This window comes from Strix uralensis, chromosome 8 (genome assembly GCF_047716275.1).
Source record: "Strix uralensis isolate ZFMK-TIS-50842 chromosome 8, bStrUra1, whole genome shotgun sequence".
Classification (NCBI taxonomy): Eukaryota; Metazoa; Chordata; class Aves; order Strigiformes; family Strigidae; genus Strix; species Strix uralensis.
The window spans coordinates 29375950-29389929 of NC_133979.1; the positions used below are offsets into that span (position 1 = coordinate 29375950).

General features: G+C 55.6%; 1 protein-coding gene across 2 annotated transcripts in view; it reads left to right on the forward strand.

Moving 5' to 3' along the window:
• The first annotated feature begins 1057 nt into the window (after positions 1-1057).
• The window catches only part of LMX1A (LIM homeobox transcription factor 1 alpha), a 44657-nt gene continuing 31734 nt past the window's right edge, over positions 1058-13980 (forward strand). Inside the window, exons 1-2 of one of the 2 annotated variants that reach the window (XM_074877257.1) lie at positions 1058-1165; positions 1781-1967. In XM_074877257.1, coding sequence (XP_074733358.1) covers positions 1090-1165; positions 1781-1967 — 263 coding nt within the window. In that variant the 5' untranslated portion in view covers positions 1058-1089. Of the gene's footprint in view, positions 1170-1780; positions 1968-13980 lie in introns of both variants that reach the window. The other variant, XM_074877256.1, reaches the window with a different exon arrangement.

The window sequence follows — 13980 nt, forward strand, 5'->3', positions numbered from 1 at the left end:
ACCGGCCACGAGCCCTCCGGGGCAGCAATCCGGCTTTGGGTTTTTTTTTTCCCCCCTCCCAGCACTCATTTTCCTTAAATACTGCGGAGCAGGGGAGCGCATCCTGCCCCGGGGACCGGCTCGCCCCAAAACCTCCCGGCCTGGGCTTCTCCTGGAAGGGGGAAGCTGATTCCAGCCGGTTTCACTACCGGGAGAGCCGCGGTGGCGGGACACCACCCTCCACCCTTTCCCCCCCCCCCCCCGACCTCTCTTTTTTTGGCTCGCTTTCTAAGAAAAAAAGCCGCGGAGCGGAGCGCAGCCGGGGCTGCCCCAGCGCCCCGCGGGGCGGCCCGGCCGTGCCCCCCGGAGCCGGGAAGGGCCGCCGGCCCCTCGAGGCGTGGCGGGGCCGGTGCCTGCAGCCAGGCAGGAGAGCGGGGAGGAAACTTATTTCGAGTGGGGTGGAGAGGGGAGGGCAGGGCAGGGGGTGGGGGTCGGGCAGGGAGGTATCAGCTCCAGGAAATGTGCCTTGGCAGCAGTCGGACGGGCGCTTCCCCGCAGGTTGGTGCGCTCCGCTCCGGAGCCGTCCAGGGCGCCGCGGCTCGTTCCCCAGCCCGGGCAGCTCCGGCGGCGGGGAGGCCGGGGGAGGCCAGCCCGGAGAGGCCGGGGCCGCCGCCGGACCCCCCCGGAGCGGTGGCTGTGGCCGCCTCTCCCGCCGGCTCCCCGCGGGAAGGCACCGCCCGGGCCGCCCCAGGTAAGCGGCCGAGCCCCGCCGACGGCAGCCCCGCATCCTCCCGTCCCGCTACCGCGGGGGGGCCTGGGGAGGGCCGCCCCCCCCCCCCCCCCCGTCGGGGCCGCGGGGCTGGCGGGACGCTGCGAGCCCGCCCGGGGCAGCGGCTGCGAAGCCGGAGCGGGGTTTTGGGGGGTGGGGGGGTTCTCCCGTTCAGCGGCAGGGAGGGGAGGAGGGGAGCGGGGCGCCCCGGGAGCGGGCGGGCAGCCGGGGCGGGGAAGCCCCGGCCGGGGGCGGCGGGGCCGGCGGCTGGGCTGAGCACGGCGTGTCCGGGCTGTGTTGGCAGGCGGGCGGCGGCCCCTCGCCCGGCCCGGCTCCCCACCATGCTGGATGGGCTGAAGATGGAGGAGAGTTTGCAGAACGCCCTGGACCCCGCGGCCCCCTTCTCCTCCCTGCTGGGTAAGTCGGGGCACCCCGCTTGCCCTCCCGGGGACACCATCACACCCCCCCGCCCCCCAGGGTGGGGCACGGCCGGGCGGGCCCCGAGCGATGGGCACAGCGGGGTCGGGGGGGCCGGGGACAGCTCTCTCCCCAGCTCGTTGCTGCCCGGCGCCGCGCCGCTCCCTTCGCCCGGGGAGTGCCGCCGGCGTCCGCCTTCCCCGCTCCCCTTTCGTTCGGCGATTGCGTTAAATTGTGTGTGCCCCCCCTTTCCCCCGCCCCAGTGCAACGAAGGCCTTTCCTTCGTATCGAACAATAAATAATTTATTTTCTTTTTTTCCCCTCCGTTTTAATATCGGTTTCAAACAATCGCCCTCTCTCCGAGCTGCGGCTCCGCCGCCGCCTTTCCAAGAGGAACGAAATTGGGGGCCATGTCCCCCCCCCGGAGCTCCCGTAAGGCACAGGTCTCCCCCGGATCCCGGAGCAGCGCCCCGCACACCCCCCGGCCCCCCCCCGCCCCACCAACCTGCGCGGGGGAAGCGAGAGCAGCGGGATCCTCCGTCCATCCCTCGCCCGGTTCGTCTCTCCGTCCACCTCTCCCTCCACCCACCCCTGCCCCCGGCTCCTTCCCCGCAGGCAGAGCCGCGACCCCCAAGTCGGTGTGCGAAGGGTGCCAGCGAGTTATTTCGGACCGGTTCCTGCTGCGCCTCAACGACAGCCTGTGGCATGAGCAGTGCGTCCAGTGCGCGTCCTGCAAGGAGCCCCTGCAGACCACCTGCTTCTACCGCGATAAGAAGCTCTACTGCAAGCTGGACTACGAGAAGTAAGTGTCCCCCTGCCCCTCGGTGAGCCCCCGTCACTCTGCTCCCACCGCCTGCAAAACCCCAGTGACCCGCTAAAAATCGCGGGGAACCCGGGGCTCGATGTGTCGTGTCCCCCTACCCCAGCTCCCCACTTCCCTGTGTGTCCCGAGAGGCGTCAGCCCTACGGTGCTGCGTGGTGAGTTGTGCTTCTCCCCCGCAGCCTCATCGCACTCTGGTTCTCCCCTTTTTAGAGGGGTTTCGTTGTGCTCGGTTTGTGCCTTGGGAATTTAGGAGCCTTGTGTCGGGAGCCTGTGAGACCCCCAGTAACCCTGGGGCTGCAGAGGGATGGGGCCAAGTGTTTTCCCGTCTGCTCTGGCTTTATTTCCCTACTGTTCCCTGACCTGGTCCTGAACGGGGCTATATTCCTCATGTCCCCACAGGCAGGGCTATTGCTCCCCCTGGTTGGATGGGGAAACTGAGGCACTGGGCAGGGACCAGGAAAGGCCCCGCTGAGTTCTGAGTGTTTGCTATTGCACACCGGAGGCTTTGCCTGCACCTGGGGCTGTGATGGAGCAGGAAATTTGGATGTAGGTGGTTAAAGCTTCCAGCTCCAATGCTCCCCTTTGGCAAGTGTGGGGCTGGGGGGGAAAAGACAATGAGAAAATTGTTTTCCTTTAAAAAAAGAAAAATCTTTCCAGTGGGAATGGGGAGAAGGCTGTTGAGTCTTTCCTCTCCCGCAGCTGCTTTCATTTTTCCTGCTCATCCCACTCTTGCCGTCCCTGCCGGAACCCTACTCTCTGACCGGGTTTTGGAGCCGTTAAATTTGTGTTGCCTCCGGGCTGGTTGTTTCTTGAGGAGGGTGTAGATGGGGAGCCGGATCCCTCACTATGGCGATAGCACGGCTGCTGAAGCCCCACGATTTAATTCCCAGGTCGCCGTTATACGAGAAAACAGTCGTCAGCAATGCTCTTGTCCCTGGCCTTCGGTGGGTTGCCGAGTGTGCCGAGGGCTAGCCCTGCTCCAGGCCTTTTTAAAGTTTTTTTTCCTTTAAGTCCCGTATTGTGGGTCTGAGTTTAATCACTATGGATACAAGGCAAATTGAAAGCAGAATTTGTGCGCGTGACCTTGTTTTCAAATGTTTACGAAAGAGCGGAAGAATTAGCTGCCGCGAGAGTGGAAAGGAGAGAGCTGCGTTACGGGTTTTTATTTTTAGGGAAAAATTTGTTGAGATTGGGTGCGCTGCTTGTTTGTCTGTAGAAATTTGGCTACTGGTTCCCATACATTTCCAACGCAATTTAATTTGCATTTTGTGCTTTATCAGTGCCTCCGTTTGGAGCATAAAGGGGAAATTGGGGTGAATATTACTGCAGAAATGCCTCTCCAGCTTGCAGCATGTGTGGGTTTTACTCTCTGTGCATTTGACTGCAGCTTCAGAGCTCTGGAAGCCGGCTTCAACCTGAAACCCTCCTTCTATGTCTCTTGGCTGTGAAAGAAATCGGTGCCGCAGTTGGCTTCTTGCTGTGCCCATCTCACTGTCGGGATGGACGAGGATAATTGCGGGGAAAAAAACAAATGTCACAAATATTTCCTAGGCTCCAGTGGTGGCACCATTTATCCTGGTTATTTCCCAGTTGCGTTTGGGTTGGTGACTTTTGCCTGAGCCGGGGAGCAGGCTCTGCGGCAGGCGGTTTCACCGAGGTGTGATGGTTTTAGTCCTGAACCGCTGCTGGCCTGTTCCCCTCCTGCACCCTCCTGTGCCTTGCTATCATGTTGCTGTTACCTTGAATTTTATTTTATTTTTTTGGCATGCAGCTGCAGGTCCATGTCCTTGCTCCCTCCATTCCCCTGGTGGGGCTCACCGCTGTGACGGCGCTGTGACTCCTTACCTTGGGACAGCAAGGGGTCCCAAAGAGCTGTTCCCTTTGGGCTCTGCTGAGCTTTACATGTGACTCTGTATTTAACAAAAAACCCTCTTTCTTTGCCCAAACTACCTGTCCTGTCTTTGGGCTGAGCGTTTTCACCAGGTGCCTGCCTCGGCTGCGGTGCCGATGCCGATAACGGTGCGAAACACGCAGGGGAAGAGCCGCTGCTCTTGGACTGAGCTAATTATCTCGAGCCGATAGCTGGTTAATTATCACGGGTGACTGACACTCCTTGCACAGCGCAATGGTGTAAAGCGGCCGATCCTCCCCGCAGCACCGGCGGCCGCGCCAGCGGAGCCGGGCTCTGGGGGCCTCTTCGTCGGCACAGCCGGGTGGGAGGGCTGGAGTGTCTGCCTGTGTAATGCTGGTGCTGGAGGCGTCGGGGAAGAGGTCGGGATCCTACCTGCCAGTGTCGTGGTGTTAGTGGTTTTGGTTTGTTTTGTTAATTGAAATAAGGGATTTCTTTTCCAGATGGTGACTGTTGGGATGTTTTACCAGAGATGAGTAGGTGTAGTATTTTCTGACGTGTGCCTTCGCTCTCTGTTTGAGCTCCGTTTATAACGAGGCTGCAGAGGGTTAATGACAGAGCGTGAGACGGCAGAGTTATGCCTTTAGTTATAAATACACCCATGGAAAGTGTTACGGACGGTTTTAAGCAAGCATCTGACTTGCCGGACTCTAGAAATTGAGGAATCATTTATTAAAACACATGTTTTACATTTCTTTGTCTTTCATAAAGAGGAAGACCTTGGGAGAGGACCTGAAGAGGGATGTATTAAAGACCAGGGATGCTGGGCCAGGTCTCATCATCTCTTTGGGGTGCCCAGGGCCCGTGGGCAGTTCGGACAGCGATGCTGGCTGGGGACTTGGGGGGCCGGGGGTCACTCTTGGACCAGTTTCCCTGGCGTTGGCGGGGAGGGCTCCTGGGGAGGGACTGCTCAAGCTCGTGCCCCTGGGACGGTGTCTATTTGGGGCAGAGGACGTTCGTTACAGAACATCCTGAATCTCGCAGCAGCCCCCGGCGCTTGTCCAAACCTGATAAGTCTCAACTATGACAAGGTTCAGGCTCCGTCCTGGCCGGCTCCCTGACTGCAGAGTGGCCCCGGGGACGTGCCCCAGCTGCGGGGCCCCTGTGTTGGTGACCGAGGGATGGGCTTTTGTGGTGGCAGATTTGGGGGGGGAGCCATAAATGGGGAGGGGTGCTGGAAGTGATGGGAAGAGTAGGGCTGGCCCAGAGGCTTAAAATCCACAAGAGGATGAGAACAACTGAACCCCGCTTGCCCAGAGGCGTTTCACAGTGGGTTTGCATGGGCCAAGCAGAGCCAGAGCTGTAAGGAGGACCTGGAGCTGTGGGGACATCCACATCCCGAAGCCCTGCCACAGGCGATGCCGGTGGTGTGCGAAAACCCCGTCGACCGGTTCTGGGGGCCGGTAGCGCTGACAGCGGTGCGGTCGTGACGGGGGGCGCAGCTGGGGAGCGTGGCAACGGCGGGACAGCTTGGCACATCCCCAGCCACGGCGCAGAGCCCCGGCCCCAGCCCCGGCTGGCAGGAGCAGATGGCCAGCACATCTCTGAGCAGGCCTGGCATGTGGGCGCCGGCAGCGGAGGGGCGGCCGCAGCCCCCGAGCCGCCACCGCCGTGCCGGGCTCCCCGGCCGAGGAAGGCAGTTGTGTGATGCTCGCCCTGTCTTCGCACGGCTTGATGGCTCTGTGCCGTTGCCAGCTTTTACGCCGTCATCGCAAAGCTCCCCCTGTTTGGCTCTGAAATCCCCTGCTCCTGGAGTCATGGGGTTGCGTGGGTACCTCCACCTCCTCCTCCATGAATTAGGATGAGGAGGCACATCCGTCTGCGAAGGAAAAAAAAATAAATTCTTCCAACCTCTGAATGCTCACAAAAGAAAATGTGTGCAAAGAAACCCATCAGTGTTGGGTTTTAAAATCACACCCGTCATCTTCATATGGGGAGCGAGCTTGAATCTCCGGCAGCATGGTCCTGGCAGACCGTAGCTGGCTCTGCCTGGGGGGAAGGTGGGATCTGCCCGGCTCAGGGCAGCGCAGCCTCCTCTTGCCCGCTGGAGGCTCGTCTGGCAGCTGCCAGCATAGAGGAGACACAGGAAAGAGGTTTGAAGCATGGTGGCTGCTTATCTTGCTTAACGTGGGCAATGAACGTCATTGTGAGATTAACTGCGAACCGTGGTGTTGCTTCCCTGGTCCTGAAGGGTTGTGAGGGGGGTGATCCCAAATGGGTTGAATGAATAAGGTGACGCCAATTCTGAACCCTTTAGGGCAGCCTGGGCCCACTGGCTGGAGACTACCTATGGTCTGGGGGTTTTGTGCCAGCAATTCGCAGTCCTTCGCCTTCTTCAGCGTGGTAAAATGGGACTTTTTGCTCCTCTTGTGGCTGATGGGAGAGAACGGTCCCTCCAGAGAGCCACAGGTCAGCGCAGCTAATGTGTGATGTGCCCCCTGGAGGGCATTTTCCCTTTTTATAGGGCATCCTATGGAGAGGACAGTGCTAACTTGGGTTTCGCCAGCTGGCCAGGCACTGGGGGCAGCCAGGCTGGACTGGACGGGGTAACAGAGCATGTGGCAGCTCTGCGGCATGATGTCCCTCTTGCCAGTCTCGCTTTTCCTATCCCCCAACCTTCTCTTCTAGCACTGCCCATCCTTACCTTCTCTCCATCCCCACCCAGTACCTCATCTCCCCTAGAAAACCCCTCTCTGTCCTCACCCCCTTTCCCATGGCTCCCGGAGGAAATGTGCCGACTCTTTTGCAGGCTGGGGTAAGCGTAGCTCTGGGACAGCCGAATTTGGCCTCATCTCCACCAGGGATGCGGTGGTAGGTACTGCCAGGCTGGGACCAGGAGCTGGTCCTTTGTTTTTTGTTATTAAGTCGCCTTGTTATGCTGGTGGGAGGGAAGCAGCGGGATGCGGTGATGAGAGGGGCATTATGGAGGCTGCTTCAGGATCCAAGCTGAAAAAGCGAGGCAAGCAAAATATGCTTTGCCCCCAACTCCACTGCCCCCCATCCTCCTGTGTGCTGCTCATGGGGCTCCCTCTTTCCAAAGGGAGCGGAGAAGAGATTTGGCGTCTTGCCCCTTCCCCCTGCCCTTAATTAGATTTGTGTCTTACAATTAATGTTTCATAGAAAGGCCTGGAAGGGAGCGACGTTTGGCAGCTTGGGAGCGAGGCAGCTGAAAATACTCATCATCTGTCCCTCCGTGGTGGGGACAGGGGTGGCTTTGGGGTCACCCTTTCTCCTGCTCGTTGGCATTGATACCCTGGAGGCTGCGGGTTGGTGCCAGCAGAGCTGAGACCTGAGCATCCTTGGGACCCTCTGTGGTTTCTGCCATCTGATTTCAGACCTGCAATGATTTTTTTTTTTTCCCCTTTTTTTCTTTTTTTTTTCTCCCCCTGTGGCACAGCGCTCCCTGATCAGCCCCTGACGAGGTGCTTGGAGCTGGGGGAACTGCTTTGGATCTTTGCAATCCTGATGAAGGCGCTGAAAAGAAATCGGCTTGAGGGAAGAAAGGGGGGTTTGTTTCGTTTTGATGAGAATTTTGTCTCCACCAGCTGGAGAGACAGCTGGGGTCCTCTCCTGCCCCGGCTCGCCAGCCCTCGCCTCGCCGGTTCCTCACCTGCTCGCAGCCACCAGGCACAGGGAGGGATTTTCCAAGCCGTGGATTTAAGCAAGCCCACAATTTGGTTTCTTTCTCGGTCCTTCCTCAGGGAGCTTTCTGGCAGGGTCTAAACCCCATGCTGTTGTCACCCCCAGCTGTTCTCGGAGAGACCACCCTCTCCGAAGCCCACCACCGGTCTCGGGTGTTAGTTGTGCCGATGGCTGGCCAGCTTGCGAGCAGGGTTTGCTGGTGGCCGCACACACTGCCGGGGAGGCTGAACTCTGTCAGCTGCCCCTGTCCCCACTGGCAGCAGTGGGGTGGCCTCAACATACCCAAACCTGCAGCGGTTTCTGACTCTGATCCTGCACACTTGCCCCAAGGTGCGACCTGGGGGACCCCAAAGCACCCTCAGCCTTGGAGGGGGAGAAGGGGGCATTGGGGGTCAGGGTTGGTCTCCGCTTCTGCTCACAAGGGTGCAAGTCCTGCTTCTGGCTGAGGAGGGGGAAAACCCAGCAGTTTGAATTGGGTTTGGGTCTGGATTCACAGTTCCTCATTTCTGGTGAACCCAGCGGCTTGCAGCCTAGAAGGGGTACTCAATACATCCCATGTCCTGGATATTTTTCCTCTCAAGATACTCTTTGTCCCTTTGTGCTCCATTTTGTCTCTGGCTTGTGCCCTCTGCAGACACAAACGTGGCATGGGGACAGGGGGCCTGGACTGGAGGACTGTGCCTCTCCATGTGATTTAATAAAGCATCTCCTCTATAATAGGAGTAAAGAATAGCTTTACAGCAGGGAGAAAATATTTGGATTTTATTAGGGTGAAATACTGGGGTTGATCCAAAATAATATATTTTTTTTTCCAAAAAGTGTTTTCATGAGAAATTGGAATTTCTGTGTATTTGTAAGAGATTTCAGAAGGGAGAGGTGGGGGGGACTAACAGTGCTCCCTGACATGGCAAACACTGCGCAGACGTGTGTGAAACCCTATAGCCACACTTTCGCTAGCCTGTAACTTCAATTTTGTTCCTCAATACTTTTAACTTGAGAGGAATCCTGCCTGGGCAGAAGGAAGCCAGCGGGTCCCCAGGCATCTTTTCCTGGGGCTGTTGGTCCTCAGGGACAATAGATGCACCTGGGTTGTCTCCTGCATCTCTGTGAAACCTGCAGGCAGCTCATTGCAGCTCTGTTGAGGTTTGGGGGGGGGGGGGGGGTTGTTGTGGGTTGGTTTTTGGGGTGTTTTTGAGAGTATCTAACCTTGGTTGCCTAGGAGAGGGGTTCTGTAATCCCTGGCTTCCCACCCCAAATATTTATGGACAGCCAGATCCCGAAGCTTTAGTGAAAGGCATGGGGCAGGCTGAGCGGTGCCGTGCTGGGGCTATGCTGGCAGCAGGGGCACAGCGTCAGGCTGGTGGCACCGGTCTCTGTTTATTTGGGGGGTTTTCTGTCAGATGGCTCTATCTTCTTGCTTATCTGTTGTGCTGGGATCTTATTAACAAAAGACCAGTTTCTTCAGCTTGTCAGGGATCCATCAGGTGCTCCACATTTTGTAGGCTGGCTATCTGAAAATGGTGTTTTCTCCCTTTGAGTTTTCAGGAGGGGGTGGCATGTGCATTTCTCAAGACATGGGTGAAATAATGTTGTATTCAATGGAAAAAAAAATTTTTTCTCACATTGTACTGTGTGCTTGCATGCACCTACCTGTTTTCAGTAGAGCATTTCCCATGCCCATGAATATGATCCTGTTTTAGGTTCAGGTCTGCTGCATTGGTGCCTAATCCAGGTATGATGGGCCATGACTGCACACAGGAGAAAGAGCTGAGACTTGGCTCCTTCACCCATGAAACAGAGCTGGAAATATGAATCTAGCTAAAAAAGGCTTTATTTGTCATCAGAAGTGTTTTGAGCATCTTGCTGGGCAAGTTTGAACACTGGGCATGAATTCTCAGTCTCTCTCCAGATTTGCCTAATTTTTGTCACGCCTGCCTTTGTGTTTTCCACCTTGGGCTACCTGTGACCAAAGGCGACTGAGAGCTTGTGTTGCAGAGATACCAGCTTCTCCCAGGCACGAATCAGTAGGATAAAGGCATGAATTGATAGGAGAAGGCATGAATTGTTAGGAGAACCACTCTCCTCTGTGTCCCAGCACATCCCGGCAGGCAGCAATGCTTCCCCTCATTGGAGGGTCACTGGGGCTCTGCAGCCGCAGATGAAAGGTTTGTCCTGCACAGAGAAATCCTGCTCTTCCTCGGGGCAAATGCCTCGAAGGGCAGAACACACTGGAGGAGGCTTCCTCGGCCGGTACTTGTGCTTTGTGAGCCCATCAGGGATCGGCATTGATCCTTCCCAGCTTGTCCCCCTGTCACCGTCGTCTCTCACCGCTCCCTACCCCTCTCCTTCCCTCGTGGGCTTCATTTCCTAATGCTGCTCTTAAGGAGAGCTTTCTGTCCTTGACAGCGGAACAAATCCCTTTTCACGCGACCATCCCTCCTCGGCCCATTGTCCTCCACCCCCGCTGCCACCGTGCAAAATCTCCCTCCCCAGTACGTCTGTTCCTCTGGAATGATAACCACCATCGTGGTGGGGCAGCAAGCCCCCAAAATCCCTCTGGGCAAGGTCGCCAGCCCTGCAAGGGAGCAAAGTGGGATCTTAAAGTACAACAAGAGGCAAGGGCGATTCCTGGAGAATTTGCTGTTTGAATGTGATTCATCTCTTTGGGATGTGCATCCTCTCCTCTGGTTTTGTGCTGCAGAGCTCCTTGGATGAACCTGGAGCCCCTGTGTACCGAGGGCTCCTTCTTCCCTGCCTGGGGCCAGTGGGGCTGCATTATAAGCTGATTTTTCACTGCGTAGCACAGCCCAAGGTGGCTAAGCAGGAAGAGGGAGGCGGGAATTTTCTCTTTCCTATTGAAAGCTCAGGGAAGCATTTGGCAGGAAAAATTTGGAAAGGGGAGAGAAATAGGTTAAGGGACCTGAAGACAGTTCTCAGCTGCACCAATTTTTTTTATTCTAAAGAGTCAGTGTTGTAATTTCTTCCCTCCAACCCCCCGCTGTTGTAAAAACATAGGGATGCTTTCGTTGTCAAAATTTCTGCACAGCTTTTGCCAGCTCTATTAAGTCTTCATTCCTGGAAAACAGCATCTTAGCTCTGCAAAATGTTGCTAACCTCTGCAGTAATGTATCTAAACAGGAGGAGGGAAGTGCAACATGGGAAATGGCACATGTTCACGATTGCCTCCACAGGGGTGTTTTTGATGCCATCGGATGATAAATATAAATTCATGGGTGCTGATAGTGGAGGTGGACATTTGTCCTAAAACCACCCCAAAACTCTTGCCCAATGACTGCTGTGTTGAGCCCAGATTGGGACTGCCCTACAACACACTTCCGAGGCACCTTTTCCATTTCTGGTCTTAGAGACAACCATCCAGGCAACAGGAGAGGAGGGAAGGGCAGCTGTGCTGCGTGTGCATTGGGTGTGCAGGACCCCAGCCCTGCGCTGGATGTTGAGGGTGGGGTGACAGTTTCCTCTTTGCTTGCAGGCCACTTTCTGTGGGCTCCTGCAAGGGTTGAAGGGGAGGAAGAGTCTCCTCTGGAGCACACGGTTCAGCCAAGCCAAGGTCTGAGTTGCCCGATGGAGATGCTGAATGCCAGGTCTTGGCTGCAGGGAGAGCTGAGAGCACCTTGTCACCTGAAATGCGTCCGTGACCCAACCATCCTCTTGGCTTGGGCGCCTGCGGTCTCTGGTGTGGTGGGATGGCTCAGGCTCATGTGTCCTGAGTCTTGCTTGTGCCAAATGGGTGGCCCGCTGGGTTGGCGATGGGGAACTGAAACACTGAATTATGTATATTTCAACATCTCTGCTGCCAGGCAGAGCGCTGGAGTGGTATCGAGCAGAATCTTTTAAACAGCGCTGTGGACCTGGGAGCTTGGTTAGGAAAGCCATTAAGTGTTTGAATCTTCTTGATGCCTCCTCAGGTGAATGCTGCTCCTTCCTTCTGCATCCATAATTATGAAAGGCTGAAAGAGCAACCTCAATGGACTGGCTTAAAAGTTTAATGAAGCTTAAAGTCTTGTAGGTTGGGCTCTTGAGTCCAAGCTTGTTTCAGCTCTGGCCCTAGGAAGGAGGGTTAACCAGAAAGGAGGAGAGGCTTCCTGCATGCATTACCTTGAGGACATTAAAACCCACGTTGATGGGAGGTGCTGTTACAGAGATGGATTAGGAGAAAGTAATGGGAGAAGGCATCAGAGATGGGTGAGGGGCCCTGCATGGGGAAAGTAGGTCCAAGTGAGGCATTTATCCCTGGCAGGGGGAAAGCTGCCCATGGCAGGGATGAGATTTTCTGGCCCCTGCTGTGCAAGATGCATGTATGATGGATGCCCTCTGCTCTGCAGCTCCAGACCCGGGCAGCACTGATGGATGGGTGCCAGGGTACAGCAGGGTCTGGATGGCTCACCCGCTCTGTCCGGTGTAACACGCTTCTCGCAGTGCCCGCCAGAGACGCTCCAGGCAGGGGGAGGGTTGCCGGCATGCCCACACTGACAGTCTCCAGCTGGGTCCTAGCAAGAGCCACAGTGTCTGTGCCCTTGGCAAGGTCTTTACAGGAGTTTCCTCCATAGCACTAAACTCACCTTTGCACCTTTTTTTAGCCAGGTGAGATGTGGAACCGAGACCCTGAGCTGTTGCCTGGTGTGGGGCTGGGGGTGAAGTGCGCTCTTTCCAGATGTGCTGTGTTGTGAATCACTGCCAGATCCCATTTTTAGTTTCATGGTAAGAGTTTGCATCGGGAATGACCTCTAGCCGAGCTCGCTGGGCTCCTGCCTGCTGCCAGCGCTTCACCTTTCTCCTCCTCTTGCCTCGTGGTGAAACTGTAGCTCTTCATGGCTGGAGCGAAGATTGAACATGGTCAATGCTTTGATGCTGGAGTATGTATGGGGGCACAACTAGCTTCATGGGACTGCTTCTCTATGGCCAACCAAGTTCAGAGGCTCTGATGCCACTCATCCTTATCCAGGTAGAGTGACATGAAGTGATGAATCCACCCTGCTCTGCTGGGATGGCCCATCCCTGTCCTCCAGATAAAGTGCAGTTTCCCTGCCAATAATGTCTTTATGCTATTTCCAACTGCATAAAATAAATTCCAGGAACTCCCTGAATCCTTGGCTTTTAAAGTTAATATACTCCTGCCTTGAACTGATTTATTTTTGCCTGTTTTGGGCACTTCTGCCTCCAAGCATCAGCCTTGGTCCTTCCCTCCCCGGCCTGATGCCTGCAGAGCACCGTTCTCACACAGAGCAGCTGCTGGCCTCACCTCGGGGCAATGCTTTGCAGGTCTCCTTGGTCGACTGAGGAAGCGCCTTGGGATGTTGTGGGTAAAGGGTGCTAGTGAAATGAAAACCAAATCTGTGTCTTCCCCTTTAGTGCCTTCGTGCTGGAAAAGTGCAGCAAAAGTCAACCAACAATGCATCTTGTCGAAGCTGCCTTTTTTTTTTTCATAAGGATTAGTGGTTCAAGAGCGAGGATTTTCAAACTGACAAGACCTTGGCAGAGAAATAATTATAGGCTTTTTATGCTTTGTGTTTCCTAAGTAGTTCTAAATGACTTTTTCCCTTGAGGCATTTTTTTTAAGTCCACAAAAAGGGGGGGAAAAAAATGCGTATTTCCTCAGTGTCCTTGAAAATATGCAAGATGTTTGTGGAGACCATTCAAGTTTCAGCTATAAGATTTTTTGCGTGTGTGTGTTTGCTTTAATCATGTCCAATCAACCAAAGTTTCTTGGCTGGTGATGCTTCAGAAATGGATCTTAGAAATGGGAGATGGAGGGAGATAGATGTGATCACTTCTCGGACATCTCAGGAATGTGGGTTTTGCCTCTGCAGTGTATTCTCCAGGGTTTTTACCCCACTCTTTGCTGTAAGAGATTTCTGGGGCTAGCAGAGCTGGTTTTCCCTGTCAATATCCATTATTTGCTTGTGCCAAGTTGCTGTGCATCCCTCTGGGAAACCATGGCTGTGCCCCTTCCGTCAGCATCCCACTGCAATTCCTGGGGGCTGCAGAGCCTGGTGAGGCTTGCCCAGCCCTGTCCTCTGCTGGGTCCTCTCCTATTCTGCACCTCCATCCTGACTGCTTTGGCCAGTCTTTTTAATTCTAAAAAAGGCAGCGTGTTGTGAAAATGCCACCCTGGGGGCGGTTGAGGGCAGCTCTAAGGCACATGTGAGCTCAAGCCTTCTATCCCTATCAAAATTCACCCCCTATAAATTTCTATGCAAGCCCTTAAAGTGGTACCCTAATTTTCTGAGCACACTGGACATCTCCGTGTCGCAGCGTGTTTTACCATGGCTCAGTCTCAGCCCGGAACTCTTTCCTCCCTAGTTTTTTGCCTCCCTGGGAAGAGCCCTCCAGAGGATGCTGTCCTAAATCCCAGCTATCCTGTGCCTGACTGGGGTGGGGGTATCCATCCATCCCTGATATTAAACGCTGTTTGTGATGTAA